The sequence below is a fragment of the Coregonus lavaretus genome (genome assembly GCF_964263955.1).
Source record: "Coregonus lavaretus genome assembly, chromosome: 1".
NCBI lineage: Eukaryota > Metazoa > Chordata > Actinopteri > Salmoniformes > Salmonidae > Coregonus > Coregonus lavaretus.
Window position 1 is genome coordinate 46339367 of NC_139988.1, and position 12923 is coordinate 46352289.

At 44.4% G+C, this 12923-nt stretch overlaps 1 protein-coding gene across 1 annotated transcript in view; it reads left to right on the top strand.

The window, feature by feature from the left end:
• The window catches only part of LOC311133284 (ras and Rab interactor 2-like), a gene marked incomplete at its 5' end in the record, with an annotated part of 84851 nt that overhangs the window by 18399 nt on the left and 53529 nt on the right, over positions 1–12923 (top strand). The window contains one exon of the mRNA XM_084166772.1: positions 12472–12558. Within this exon, the coding sequence (XP_084022898.1) occupies positions 12472–12558 (87 nt within the window). The remainder of the gene's footprint in view (positions 1–12471; positions 12559–12923) is intronic.

A 12923-nucleotide genomic window follows, 5' to 3' on the forward strand; every position in this document is an offset into this window, starting at 1 on the left:
ACAAGCAGCGTTTCTCAGCCAGTCGAAATCATGAATCAGCTGGCATCATTTTTATGGATATATACAAAAAAAGGTAAATTGAAAAAAGGTAAAATGAAACACAGCTAATTTGCAGTCTTTCCAGCTTCAGTTTGAAGTGATTGTGTTACTGTAGCTGTGTTGTTGGCTAGCTCCTCTGAACAACCATGTCCTGACGAGTGAGTAAATTTTCTATGCCAGGCGAAATCGCGCCTCATTAGCTCATTGTTCTGGATGTATATAATACGTTTTGCAAATTTGTAACATATAATACGAATTGTAATTCGTAACATATACGAATTGGGTGATGGACATCCACAAATTAATACATACCATATGAAATGTAACATATCATACTAAATGGAGTGTCTCGGATTTACATACAGAATAATACAAAATGCTCTGAGAACAGGTTGAAAAGTGACGTTACTGATTACAATTTTGGACAGATAACTAGCAACTGTAACAGATTACATTTAGAAAGTAGGCTAACCCTCGCAATAGCTTATTCACCACCTGTTGCCCGCTGTCTCAGCTTCGATAGAGAAATACAATGTAGCGAGCGACGAGACACTTCGGTCAGGGATAGCGATATTGTAAACGTAAATTGAAACAGTAGCCAACTCCATGTGCTCACTTATATTCTGTGCAATTCACTCTAGGGAGTAGGGACTCTCAATACTGTGTGTTGCCATGAACCATGGCTGGATTGTGTATAGCCTACTGTACATTGGAATATTGAAGTAGGCCTATTGTAGTGGGCCTTTATGGTAAGAGGTATGAAGACCTATGCCTAAGAAAGCTCTAACCAACTTTTACTTATCATAGAAATAGTATATAGATAGTGTGTACTTATCCCAATTTACCCTCTCATCGCCCTCTAAATTGCCTCTAAGTGATCAGCTGTGTTTTATTTCACCATATGAATCCAGAGTAAGTATGGAGAATACAAAGGAGTTATAGAGGTGCAAGCTCATTGACTCAGTACTGGGAGGTTCGCTTTCTGTTCAGCAGGGTGAGTCATAAGAGGGACTTACTGATAAGCCTTCAGGTGAGTGTTTGATCTAACAAGTGGTTCAATTTCTGCATTACTTCTGTTCTAGTGTTCAACCATTCCAGTTTCTGATCAAAAAATTATCTTCAGTTGGTAGATTTCCAAACTAGATTCAAAACATGTTTTCATTATTTTACCACCTCTCACTTTCTCAGCAAATGTCACGACTTCCGCCGAGGCTGCCTCCCCTCCTTGTTCGGGCAGGCTTCGGCGTTCGTCGTCACCGGCTTACTAGCCACTGCTGCTCCATAATTCATCATTCCATTTGTCTTGTCTTGTTAATTACACACACCTGGTTCTTATCCCCTCATTAGTCCGTGTATAAGTGTTCCCTCTACCCCCTTTGTCCGTGTGGGTGATTGTTTATTCTTGAGAGTAGTGTAGCTCGGTGGAGCTACTCGTACCTTGTTATTGCCGGGGTAGATATTTCCGCTTTGCCTGTTATTGTTGGAGCTACCGTTACCTTGTATTGCCAGGGTAGATTTTCCCCTGTGCCTGTTTCGTTTGTCGCTATCCAGCGCTATTTGTGTACGACGGAATAAACTCTGCATTCTGTGATTACCCTCCTGCGCCTGACTCCTCCTATCACACTCATCACAGCAAAAGTGACCTTTTTTGTTAATTACATACTAAGGTGCCAGTTTTCCAGTCTGCTCTGAAATCTGTTAATATGCTTAAAATTAGCTTTGGGGGAAAACAGACTGGTGTTGTTACGTAGAACTTCAGTCACAGGTTAGAATTTGAAGAAGTGTGCCAAGACTGGCAGTTTATTACTTAGCCAATAGTTCGTTTTCCCCTCTCTCCTTTACAGACTAGCAGGATCCCTGTGGTCAAAGCTTCCTGCAGGGGCGATTTGTTCTATGTCACATGTTGTCAAGGTTACAGTGTAGCTTAGCAGTGGATTGTGGGTATTCTTGGAGCAGTTGGAGCCAAGGTGTGTGCTCTTGGGGTATACTCAGTTGGCCAATGGCAAGGTAACTAACCACAACGTTTCAAATATTGGAATGAATCCTTAGAAGAAATTCAGTGTGGAATAGATAATTGGCCTGTAGATGTAGTTAGGCTGTATTTCCTTAGTAATTGAATCAATGAAATATTGCGTGTGCCATTGGTGAAACAACTAGAAAATAATGTACACCTTATTGAATATGCATGTCTCTAACAGCATAATATACAGTAGCTAGCTATCTTCTACCATTGTTCCTGTCACTGTTGCCCTATAACATTCTGACATATCTGCCCTAGACCAGTTATTAGGAGTAACCTGCTCCCCCAAAACATGCACACTCAGCCCCATATTACTGTCCAAGGCATGATTTCTCCCCATTACCATATTGTAACTGGCTGTAGTTTTCTTTATTTTGCCTGTCAGTTTCTTCCCCCAGAAGTCTGCTGTGGTTGCGTGCAGATCACCAATAGAGAAATGCTTGTCATCACTTCAGACTCCAACCACAGAAAGCCTAGGAGATATACTACTACAAAAAAACACCCTTTATGGGAGACTTGGTCAGAAGTTGGAGTTTCACATTCGAATCTCAAGTTAGGATTCAGTTCTGAAGGAGAGGGAGAACACTTCGACCTCTGAGAATAGTAGCCATAAATGGTGTCATAAGGAGTTTGGCATAAAGCCTACCATAACAAGCCATGACAACAGTACAACCAATAAACCTGTAGTAGTATTCACCGCACCCATCTGTCTGCTAGCCCCAACTAACTACTACTGTAGATGTGCCAGTGCAGGAAATCTGTTGCTGTTAGAGCAAGAACCAGTCAGTTCACATTTTGGTGGGGACAAACAAGCAGCTTTTGAGTTAAAGCCTGCTGTTAGACCCCCTTCACTGTGTTATTTTATCCAACCCTACTGAAATACAGCTGGAGATGCAAAGCTCAGCAGTTTGCGGTGTGGAGAGAGGTGCAGGGAGTTGGGTGTGGAGTTGAGATTGTAGGGTGTTACGTGGGATGCTTTGATAGCTGGTAGTGTCGTTAGAACTTTAGAAGGGCAACCACTGTCTTAGGATAACTCCCTCTTGTCTGTGTGTGTGTGTGTGTGTGTGTGTGTGTGTGTGTGTGTGTGTGTGATTCCTGTGAGTCTTAGTGGCTGAGACCTCCTATGCAAGCAGGGACACACATACCTAATCCAAGTGGAAACAGGCTGAATGTGACTCTTTGAGGGAGCCACATTTGGCCCCAAGCGTTGACACTCCAACACACAATAATTATCCAGAATTAACCCATTGTTGCTTTATTTCCGTTTTTATTTATAGAGGACATCATATACAGGTAACTGCCAAAATAATGGAAACACTTCAGTAAATGAGGGATACAAAGTATATTGAAAGCAGGTGCTTCCACACAGGTGTGGTTCCTGTGATAATTAAGCAATTAAGATCCCATGCTTAGGGTCATGTATAAAAATGCTGGGCTGGCCATTCTTTTGGCCATTCTTTTGGCTACCATGGCTATGCCCCCATAGGATGATGATTCCCCTATCCACAGGGCACGAGTGGTCACTGAATGGTTTGATGAGCATGAAAATGATGTAAACCATATGCAATGGCTGTCTCAGTCACCAGATCTCAACCCAATTGAACACTTATGGGAGATTCTGGAGCAGCGCCTGAGACAGCGATTTCCACCACCATCAACAAAACGCCAAATTATAGAATTTCTTGTGGAAGAATGTTGTCGCATCTCTACAATAGAGTTCCAGACACTTGTGGAATCTATGCCAAGGTGCATTGAAGCTGTTCTAGCTCGTGGTGGCCCAACGCCCTATTAATAATCTTTATGTTCGTGTTTCCTTTATTTTGGCAGTTACCTGTAGATTTAATGTTGTAGAATTCTGAGACAGAACTCAACTAAAACGGTGGGGGGGAAATACATCTCAATTATATAATGGAAAGACAAACCGCACCAATACACATTCACATCATCAAACACATCTCTAACATGTTGATTATCCCACTGTCTCATTCTTCCTAAACATTTTACATGAAATATTAAACTTGTTCAATCACAATTACTTAAAAAATATAAATGAGGCCCCTCTTCCTCTCCCTCGCTAAATGTGGACTTATCCTATCACATTTCTAAAAAAGTTAATTCCTTGAAAATGACAGATATAGATCACTGAGCAGAAACACCAAGTGTGTGTGTGTTTCAGAGAGCGTGTTTGTGTAAGCCCCGCCTTCCTCCACTTGAACTGTGTGAACTCCATAACTCAAGATTGCTACTCTGTTCTCTTTCTACTGTACAACCTATACTACCACATGAACTGTGTGTTACCGCACGTGTATGCTCTTGTGCATGTGTCTGTACATGAATGCATGCATGTCTATTCTCAAATATAATGTAAAGGACTGGGGTTGGTCACTGTTATGCTTAGTGTTAGACAATTTCTGTTTGACATAATTTGACTCCTAGTGATTGTCTGTGTTTTTCAATCAGCCTGTGACCTCACATGTCTGTCTCCGTCAGCAGTCAGTCCCCGGGCTGCGGCAGACCCCTTGTGGTTCCACCTGTTTAAGCACTCGGGGAGAGAGGAGAGGATCAGAAAGGGATTGGCTGTGGGTATTCTTTGGCACAGATGGACTTTGTACAGGAGAGTTCAAATGTTTGTGTGTGAGTGGTGGAGTGGGGGTGGTTGCTTGGGACCTAGTGCGAGTATTTCAGGTCCTTACACAGATGTATCCTTTCAGGCGTAAGAGGCCAGTCTAGTGGGTATGAAGTAATTTGGCAGTTCATATACACTGAGTATACAAAACATTAAGAACATGTTTTCCATGACATGCTCTTTCCATTACATAGACTGACCAGGTGAATCAAAATGTAACTGTCTTTGAACGGGGTATGGTGACAGGTGCATCGGTTTGTGTCAAGAACTGCAACCCTCAAATCTAATTTTATATGTCACATGCGCCAAATACAACAGGTGTAGACCTTACCATGAAATGCTTACTTACAAGCCCTTAACGAACAATGCAGATTTTTTTTTTAAAGAACGAAAATATTAGCAAAAATACAAAAAAAAAATATATATATAAAATAAAGTAACACAATCAAATAACGAGGCTATATACAGGGGGTACCAGTACCGAGTCAATGTGCAGGGGTACAGACAGATTAGTCAAGGTAATATGTACATGTAGGTAGGGGTAAAGTGACTATGCATAGGTAATAAACAAAGAGTAGGTAGGGGTAAAGTGACTATGCATAGGTAATAAACAGAGAGTAGGTAGGGGTAAAGTGACTATGCATAGGTAATAAACAGAGAGTAGGTAGGTGTAAAGTGACTATGCATAGGTAATAAACAAAGAGTAGGTAGGGGTAAAGTGACAATGCATAGGTAATAAACAGAGAGTAGCAGCAGAGTAAAAAAGAGGGTGAATGCAAATAGTCAGGGTGGCCATTTGATTAACTGTTTAGCAGTCTTATGGCTTGGGGGTAGAAGCTGTTAAGGAGCCTTTTGGAACTAAATTTGGCGCTCCGGTACCGCTTGCCGTGCGGCAGTAGAGAGAACAGTCTATGACTAGGGTGGCTGGAGTCTTTGACAATTTTTAGGGCCTTCCTCTGACACCGCCTGGTATAGAGGTCCTGGATGGCAGGAAGCTTGGCCCCAGTGATGTACTGGGCTGTACGCACTACCCTCTGTAGTGACTTGCAGTCGGATGCCGAGCAGTTGCCATAGCAAGTGGTAATGCAACCAGTCAGGATGCTCTCTTGTGCAGCTATATAAGTTTTTGATGATCTGCGGACCAATGCCACATTTTTCATTATCGTGCCCTCTTCACGACTGTCTTGGTATGTTTGGACCATGATAGTTTGTTACTGATGTGGAACTTGAAGCTCTCGACCCGATCCACTACAGCCCCGTCGATGTCCACAATCAGCTCTTTTGTCTTGCTCACGTTGAGGGAGAGGTTGTTGTTGTGGCACCACACTGCCAGGTCTCTGACATCCTCCCAGTAGGCTGTCTCATCATTGTCAGTGATCAGGCATACCACCGTTGTGTCGTTGGCAAACTTAATGATGGTGTTGGAGTCATGCGTGGCCACGCAGTCGTGGGTGAACAGGGAGTACAGTCGGGGACTAAGCATGCACCCCTGAGGGGCCCCCGTGTTGAGGATCAGCGTGGCGGATGTGTTGTTGCCTACCCTTACCACCTGGTGGCTTCAGGAACTCCAGGATCCTGTTGCAGAGGGAGGTGTTTAGTCCAAGGGTCCTTAGCTTAGTGATGAGCTTTGAGGGAACTATGGTGTTGAACGCTGAGCTGTAGTCAACGAACAGCATTCTCACATAGGTGTTCTTTTTGTGCAGGTGGGAAAGGGCAGTGTGGAGTGCAACGGAGATTGTGTCATCTGTGGATCTGTTGGGGCAGTATGCGAATTGTAGTGGGTCTAGGTTTTCTGTGATGATGGTGTTGTGAGCCATGACCAGCCTTTCAAAGCACTTCATGGCTATGTGAGTGCTACGGGGCGGTAATAATTTAGGCAGGTTACCTTGGCGTTCTTGTGCACAGGGACTATGGCGGTCTGCTTGAAGCATGTAGGTATTACAGACTCGGTCAGGAGAGGTTGAAAATGTCAGTGAAGACACTTGCCAGTTGGTCAGCGCATGCTCTGAGTACGCGTCCTGGTAATCCGTCTGGCTCTGTGGCCCTGAATGTTGACCTGTTTAAAGGTCTAACTCACATCGACTACGGAGAGCGTGATCACACAGTCGTCCAGAACAGCTGGTGCTCTCATGCATGGTTCAGTGTTGCTTGCCTTGACGAGAACATAAAAGGCAATTAGCTCGTCTGGTAGGCTCAAGTCACTGGGCAGCTCGTGGGTGAGTTTCCCTTTGTAGTCCGTAATAGTTTGCATGCCCTGCCACATCCGACGAGCGTCAGAGCCAGTGTAGTAGGATTCAATCTTAGTCCTGTATTGACGCTTTGCCCGTTTGATGGTTCATCAAAGGGCATAGCGGGATTTCTTACAAGCGTCCGGATTAGTGTCCCGCTCCTTGAAAGCGGTGGCTCTAACCTTTAGCTCAGTGCAGATGTTGCCTGTAATCAATAGCTTCTGGTTGGGACATGTATGTACGGTCACTGTGGGGAGAATGTCGTTGATGTACTTATTGATGAAGCCTGTGACAGATGTGGTATACTCCTCAATGCCATCGGATGAATCCTGGAATATATTCCAGTCTGTGCTAGCAAAACAGTCCTGTAGGCTAGCATCCGCATCATCAGACCACTTCCGTATTGAGCGAGTCACTGGTACTTCCTGCTTGAGTTTTTGCTTGTAAGCAGGAATCAGGAGGATACAATTATGGTCAGATTTGCCAAATGGAGGGCGAGGGAGAGCTTTGTATGCATCTCTGTGTGTGGTGTAAAGGTGGTCTAGATGTTTTTTATTTTTATTTTTTTGGGTTGCACATGTGACATGCTGGTAGAAATGAGGTCAAACTGATTCAAGTTTTCCTGCCTTAAAATCACCGGCCACTAGGAGCGCCGCTTCTGGGTGAGCATTCTCTTGTTTGCTTATGGCCTTATTCAGCTCGTTGAGTGCGGTCTGAGTGCCTGCATCGGTATGTGGTGGTAAATAGACAGCTACGAAAAATATAGATGAAAACCCCTGTTAAATAGTGTGGTTTACAGCTTATCATGAGGTACTCTACCTCTACCTCCTTAATATTAGAGATGGCGCACCAGCTGTTGTTGACACACAGACCACCACCCCTTACCGGAGGTTGCTGTTCTGTCTTTCCAATGCACTGAAAACCCAGCCAACTGTATATCATCCATGTCCTCGTTCAGCCACAACTCGGTGAAACATAAGATATTACCGTTTTTAATGTCCCATTGGTAGGATAGACTCCAATGGAGCTCATCCAGTTCATTCTCCAGTGGTTACACGTTCACCAGTAGGACAGACGGTAAAGGCGGATTATCCACTCGCCGACAAATTCTCACCAAGCACCCTGATCTGCGCCCCCTGTATCGGCGCCTCCTCTTCATGCCAATGACTGGGATTTGGGCCTGGTCCGGGGGGAACCGTAAATATTTAGCTTCCGATTCGTTAAAGAAAAATGATTTGTCCAGTCCGAGGTGAGTAAACGCTATTCTGATGTCCAGAAGCTCTTTTCGGTCATTAGAGACTGTGGCAGAAAAAGTTACAAACAATGCGGAAAAAACACACAGAATAGCACAATTGGTTAGGAGCCCGTAAAACGGCAGTCATCCCCTCCTGCGCCATTACTAAAAATGCTTCTGGGTTTTCCACGCTCAACAGTTTTCCATGTGTATGAAGAATGGTCCACCACCCAAAGGACATCCAGCCAACTTGACACAACTGTGGGATGCATTGGAGTCAACATGGGCCAGCATCCCTGTGGAATGCTTTCGACACCTTGTAGAGTCCATGTCCCGACGAATTGAGGCTGTTCTGAGGTCAAAAGGGGGTGCAACGCAATATTAGGAAGGTGTTCCTAATGTTTGGTATACTCAGTGTAGGTTCCTACCTTTTGATGCCATCAACACTAGCAATCAATAATAAGTGCCATTTATTCTCCATTATTTGATTCACTTCTGAATTGACTGAATGTAATTGGAATAGACAGCAACCCTGGCAGTGAATTGTGCTTTGCTATAACTAGGGTTGTTTTTTCCTGACACTGTGACGTAACCTAGAAAAACTCTAGGCCTGTTTTGTTTTTTAATTCATTCTGTTTAGTTGGTCATTTATTTATACCCATGCACGGCTCTGAGTCAGTGATTCTGTTTGTTACTGTAATTACCACTCTAGGTTATTTTGCCTCAAATGTCAACCGCAGGAGCTTTCCTGTTTACCTGGCCCTTTGCAGTGTGTGTTTGTTTTGATGCTCTTTGCATGTCTGTACAGTGTGTGTGAGACACACACACACACACATACATATTTTCACATGAAAAGATGGAAAAACATGGGGATGTTTCAGAGCAACAACAACATAAGAGACATAAAAATGAAAGAACTGAGTCAAATCTCTCACTGGCTGTTGGTGCTTTTCAGGAAATACCTTTAATAGCCAACCGAACCTCCTCCACTCCCTCTTTCCCTTTCTCCCTCGCTCTCCTCTGGTATTTCCTGAGGAACGCACCATAACCTGGAAATCTAATCCTGTTCTTTCAGTGGGGGTTTTCTGTCCCAGAAGCTGGAGAGTCCATACTGCAGCGTGCAATGATTGACAACAGTGGTCTGGTCACAGACCCGGAAACCGAGAGAGTGTGGATGTGTGTGAGAAAGTCAGAAAATGTATGTTTGTACAGCCCTAGTCCTGGCTGTCAGATCAAAGCTAGTCTGGGTAGGGCCTGAGCTGCAGGTGTTTTTCCTGGTTTCCAAAAAAAGCAAAACTACCCGTTCACCTTTTAACCCCAAACAGTAGCCACTAGCAGGCGCTATTACAACTAGATAGACAGGTCTGAGACTGAAGTAGTCTCCTACAGTTACGATACAAAACATCAATGTAGAAAGAGGGACTGTAGTCCTTTCAGATAGACACAGTGATGATGGGTTTTATTCACATGCCTGCTCTCTCTGGGCTGCGGGGCTGGAGAGCTGGGGTCTCATTTATAAACGTTGTGTACGCACAAAATATGCCCCAGAACATGCGTGCGCCAGTAAAAGTTGGCATTTATCAAAACTAAACTTGACGTGAGAATGTGCTTATCTTCCCGCAAACTTTAGACCAATGCGCGCACACATTTTCTAGTGGTTGAAGTCTTGCATTCTCACTTGCATTCTCACTGAAGTCTTGCATTCTTTTGGAGAGACTGGAAACCCAAATTGGTCTACACGGACAAGTTCTGGCCTGGTTTAGATCCTACCTGTCGGAAAGATATCAGTTTGTCTCTGTGAATGGTCTGTCCTCCGACAAATCAACTGTACATTTCGGTGTTCCTCAAGGTTCCGTTTTAGGACCACTATTGTTTTCACTATATATTTTACCTCTTGGGGATGTTATTCGAAAACATAATGTTAACTTTCACTGCTATGCGGATGACACACAGCTGTACATTTCAATGAAACATGGTGAAGCCCCAAAATTGCCCTCGCTAGAAGCCTGTGTTTCAGACATAAGGAAGTGGATGGCTGAAAACTTTTTACTTTTAAACTCGGACAAAACAGAGATGCTTGTTCTAGGTCCCAAGAAACAAAGAGATCTTCTGTTAAATCTGACAATTCATCTTGATGGTTGTAAAGTCGTCTCAAATAAAACTGTGAAGGACCTCGGCGTTACTCTTGACCCTGATCTCTCTTTTGACGAACATATCAAGACTGTTTCAAGGACAGCTTTTTTCCATCTACGTAACATTGCAAAAATCAGAAATTTTCTGTCCAAAAATGATGCAGAAAAATTAATCCATGCATTTGTTACTTCTAGGTTAGACTACTGCAATGCTCTATTTTCCGGCTACCCGGATAAAGCACTAAATAAACTTCAGTTAGTGCTAAATACGGCTGCTAGAATCCTGACTAGAACCAAGAAATTTGATCATATTACTCCAGTGCTAGCTTCCCTACACTGGCTTCCTGTTAAGGCAAGGGCTGATTTCAAGGTTTTACTGTTAACCTATAAAGCGTTACATGGGCTTGCTCCTACCTATCTTTCCGAGTTGGTCCTGCCGTACATACCAATACGTACGCTACGGTCACAAGACGCAGGCCTCCTAATTGTCCCTAGAATTTCTAAGCAAACAGCGGGAGGCAGGGCTTTCTCCTATAGATCTCCATTTTTATGGAACAGTCTGCCTACCCATGTGAGAGACGCAGACTCGGTCTCAACCTTTAAGTCTTTACTGAAGACTTATCTCTTCAGTAGGTCATATGATTGAGTGTAGTCTGGCCCAGGAGTGTGAAGGTGAACGGAAAGGCTGGAGCAACGAACAGCCCTTGCTGTCTCTGCCAGGCCGGTTCCCCTCTCCACTGGGGTTCTCTGCCTCTAACCCTGTTGCAGGGGCTGAGTCACTGGCTTGCTGGTGCTCTTTCATGCCGTCCCTGGGAGGGGTGCGTCACTTGAGTGGGTTGAGTTACTGACGTGATCTTCCTGTCTGGGTTGGCGCCCCCCCCCTTGGTTTGTGCTGTGGTGGAGACCTCTGTGGGCTATACTCGGCCTTGTCTCAGGATTGTAAGTTGGTGGTTGGGGATATCCCTCTAGTGGTGCGGGGGCTGTGCTTTGGCGGAGTGGGTGGGGTTATATCCTTCCTGTTTGGCCCTGTCCGGGGGTTTCTTCGGATGGGGCCACAGTGTCTCCGGACCGCTCCTGTCTCAGCCTCCAGTATTTATGCTGCAGTAGTTTATGTGTCGGGGGGCTGGGGTTAGTTGGTTATACCTGGAGTACTTCTCCTGTCTTATCCAGTGTCCTGTGTGAATTTAAGTATGCTCTCTCTAATTCTCTCGTTCTCTCTTTCTCTCTGAGAACCTGAGCCCTAGGACCATACGTCAGGACTACCGGGCATGATGACACCTTGCTGTCCCCAGTCCGCCTGGCCTTGCTGCTATTCCAGTTTCAACTGTTCTGCCTGCGGCTACGAAACCCCTACCTGTCCCAGACCTGCTGTTTTCAACTCTTAATGATCGGCTATGAAAAGCCAACTGAGAGACCTGAGCCCTAGGACCATACGTCGGGACTACCGGCCGTGGTGACTCCTTGCTGTCCCCAGTCCGCCTGGCCTTGCTGCTATTCCAGTTTCAACTGTTCTGCCTGCGGTTATGGAACCCCTACCTGTCCCAGACCTGCTGTTTTCAACTCTTAATGATCGGCTATGAAAAGCCAACTGAGATTTATTCCTGATTATTATTTTACCATGCTTGTCACTTATGAACATTTTTGAACATCTTGGCATGGTTCTGTTATAATCTCCACCCGGCACAGCCAGAAGAGGACTGGCCACCCCTCATAGCCTGGTTCCTCTCTAGGTTTCTTCCTAGGTTTTCGCCTTTCTAGGGAGTTTTTCCTAGCCACCGTGCTTCTACACCTGCATTACTAGCTGTTTGGGGTTTTAGGCTGGGTTTCTGTACAGCACTTCGAGATATTAGCTGATGTAAGAAGGGCTATATAAAATAAAATTGATTGATTGATTGATTGCATTGCAAGAAGGCAAAAGTAGCTTAGTAGTAGCCTTGTGCAAATGGAAAATATGATAACTCTTATTCATAACAAAAGAACAGGTATGCCTAGCTAAATATAATAACAAGATGTAATCATTTGCCATTAGTGAGAAGAGCGAAAAATGTATTTATCTTTGCATTCAAAAATAATAGTTCTGGGTTATATTGTGTTGAACTGGGCTTTACTGGGATATACTAACTAGACAGTACTGGGCTGTGCTGGAGTGTAGCCTACAGGACTGAGAATTATATTATTTTTCTCCCCCGCAGAGACAGACACACAGGCACGACGAAGGACAGGAGGATAGCATGTCCACCATCAAACCCAGCGAGGAGAAGAAAGGGAACTACTTCAAGGTATGGAGGGAGGGAGGGAGGGAAGGGGGAGTAAATGAGGGAGAAGATTTTAATTATGGGGGCGCAAGCGGGAGAAGGAGAGAGGGAGGAGCCTTTTTGAAACTGTCCTTGTGGTTTTTGTTCTGTCGTTGTCAGTATGTCCATCTGTGTCTGTAACGGCCTGTTCTAGTTGTTTTGTCTGTTAAGATCATCAACTGATACTTATTTGAGAGGAAGTTGGGGTTAGTTATGTTATTGAAATAAACAAGTCCCCATGTTCTTTCATTTTCGCCTCTCAATGTCCATGCATCAGATTTATGATAAATACACTCCATAAGTTGTGGCTTACGATAATTAGTCTCTGAGCTGTGGGTTCGAGCCTCTAT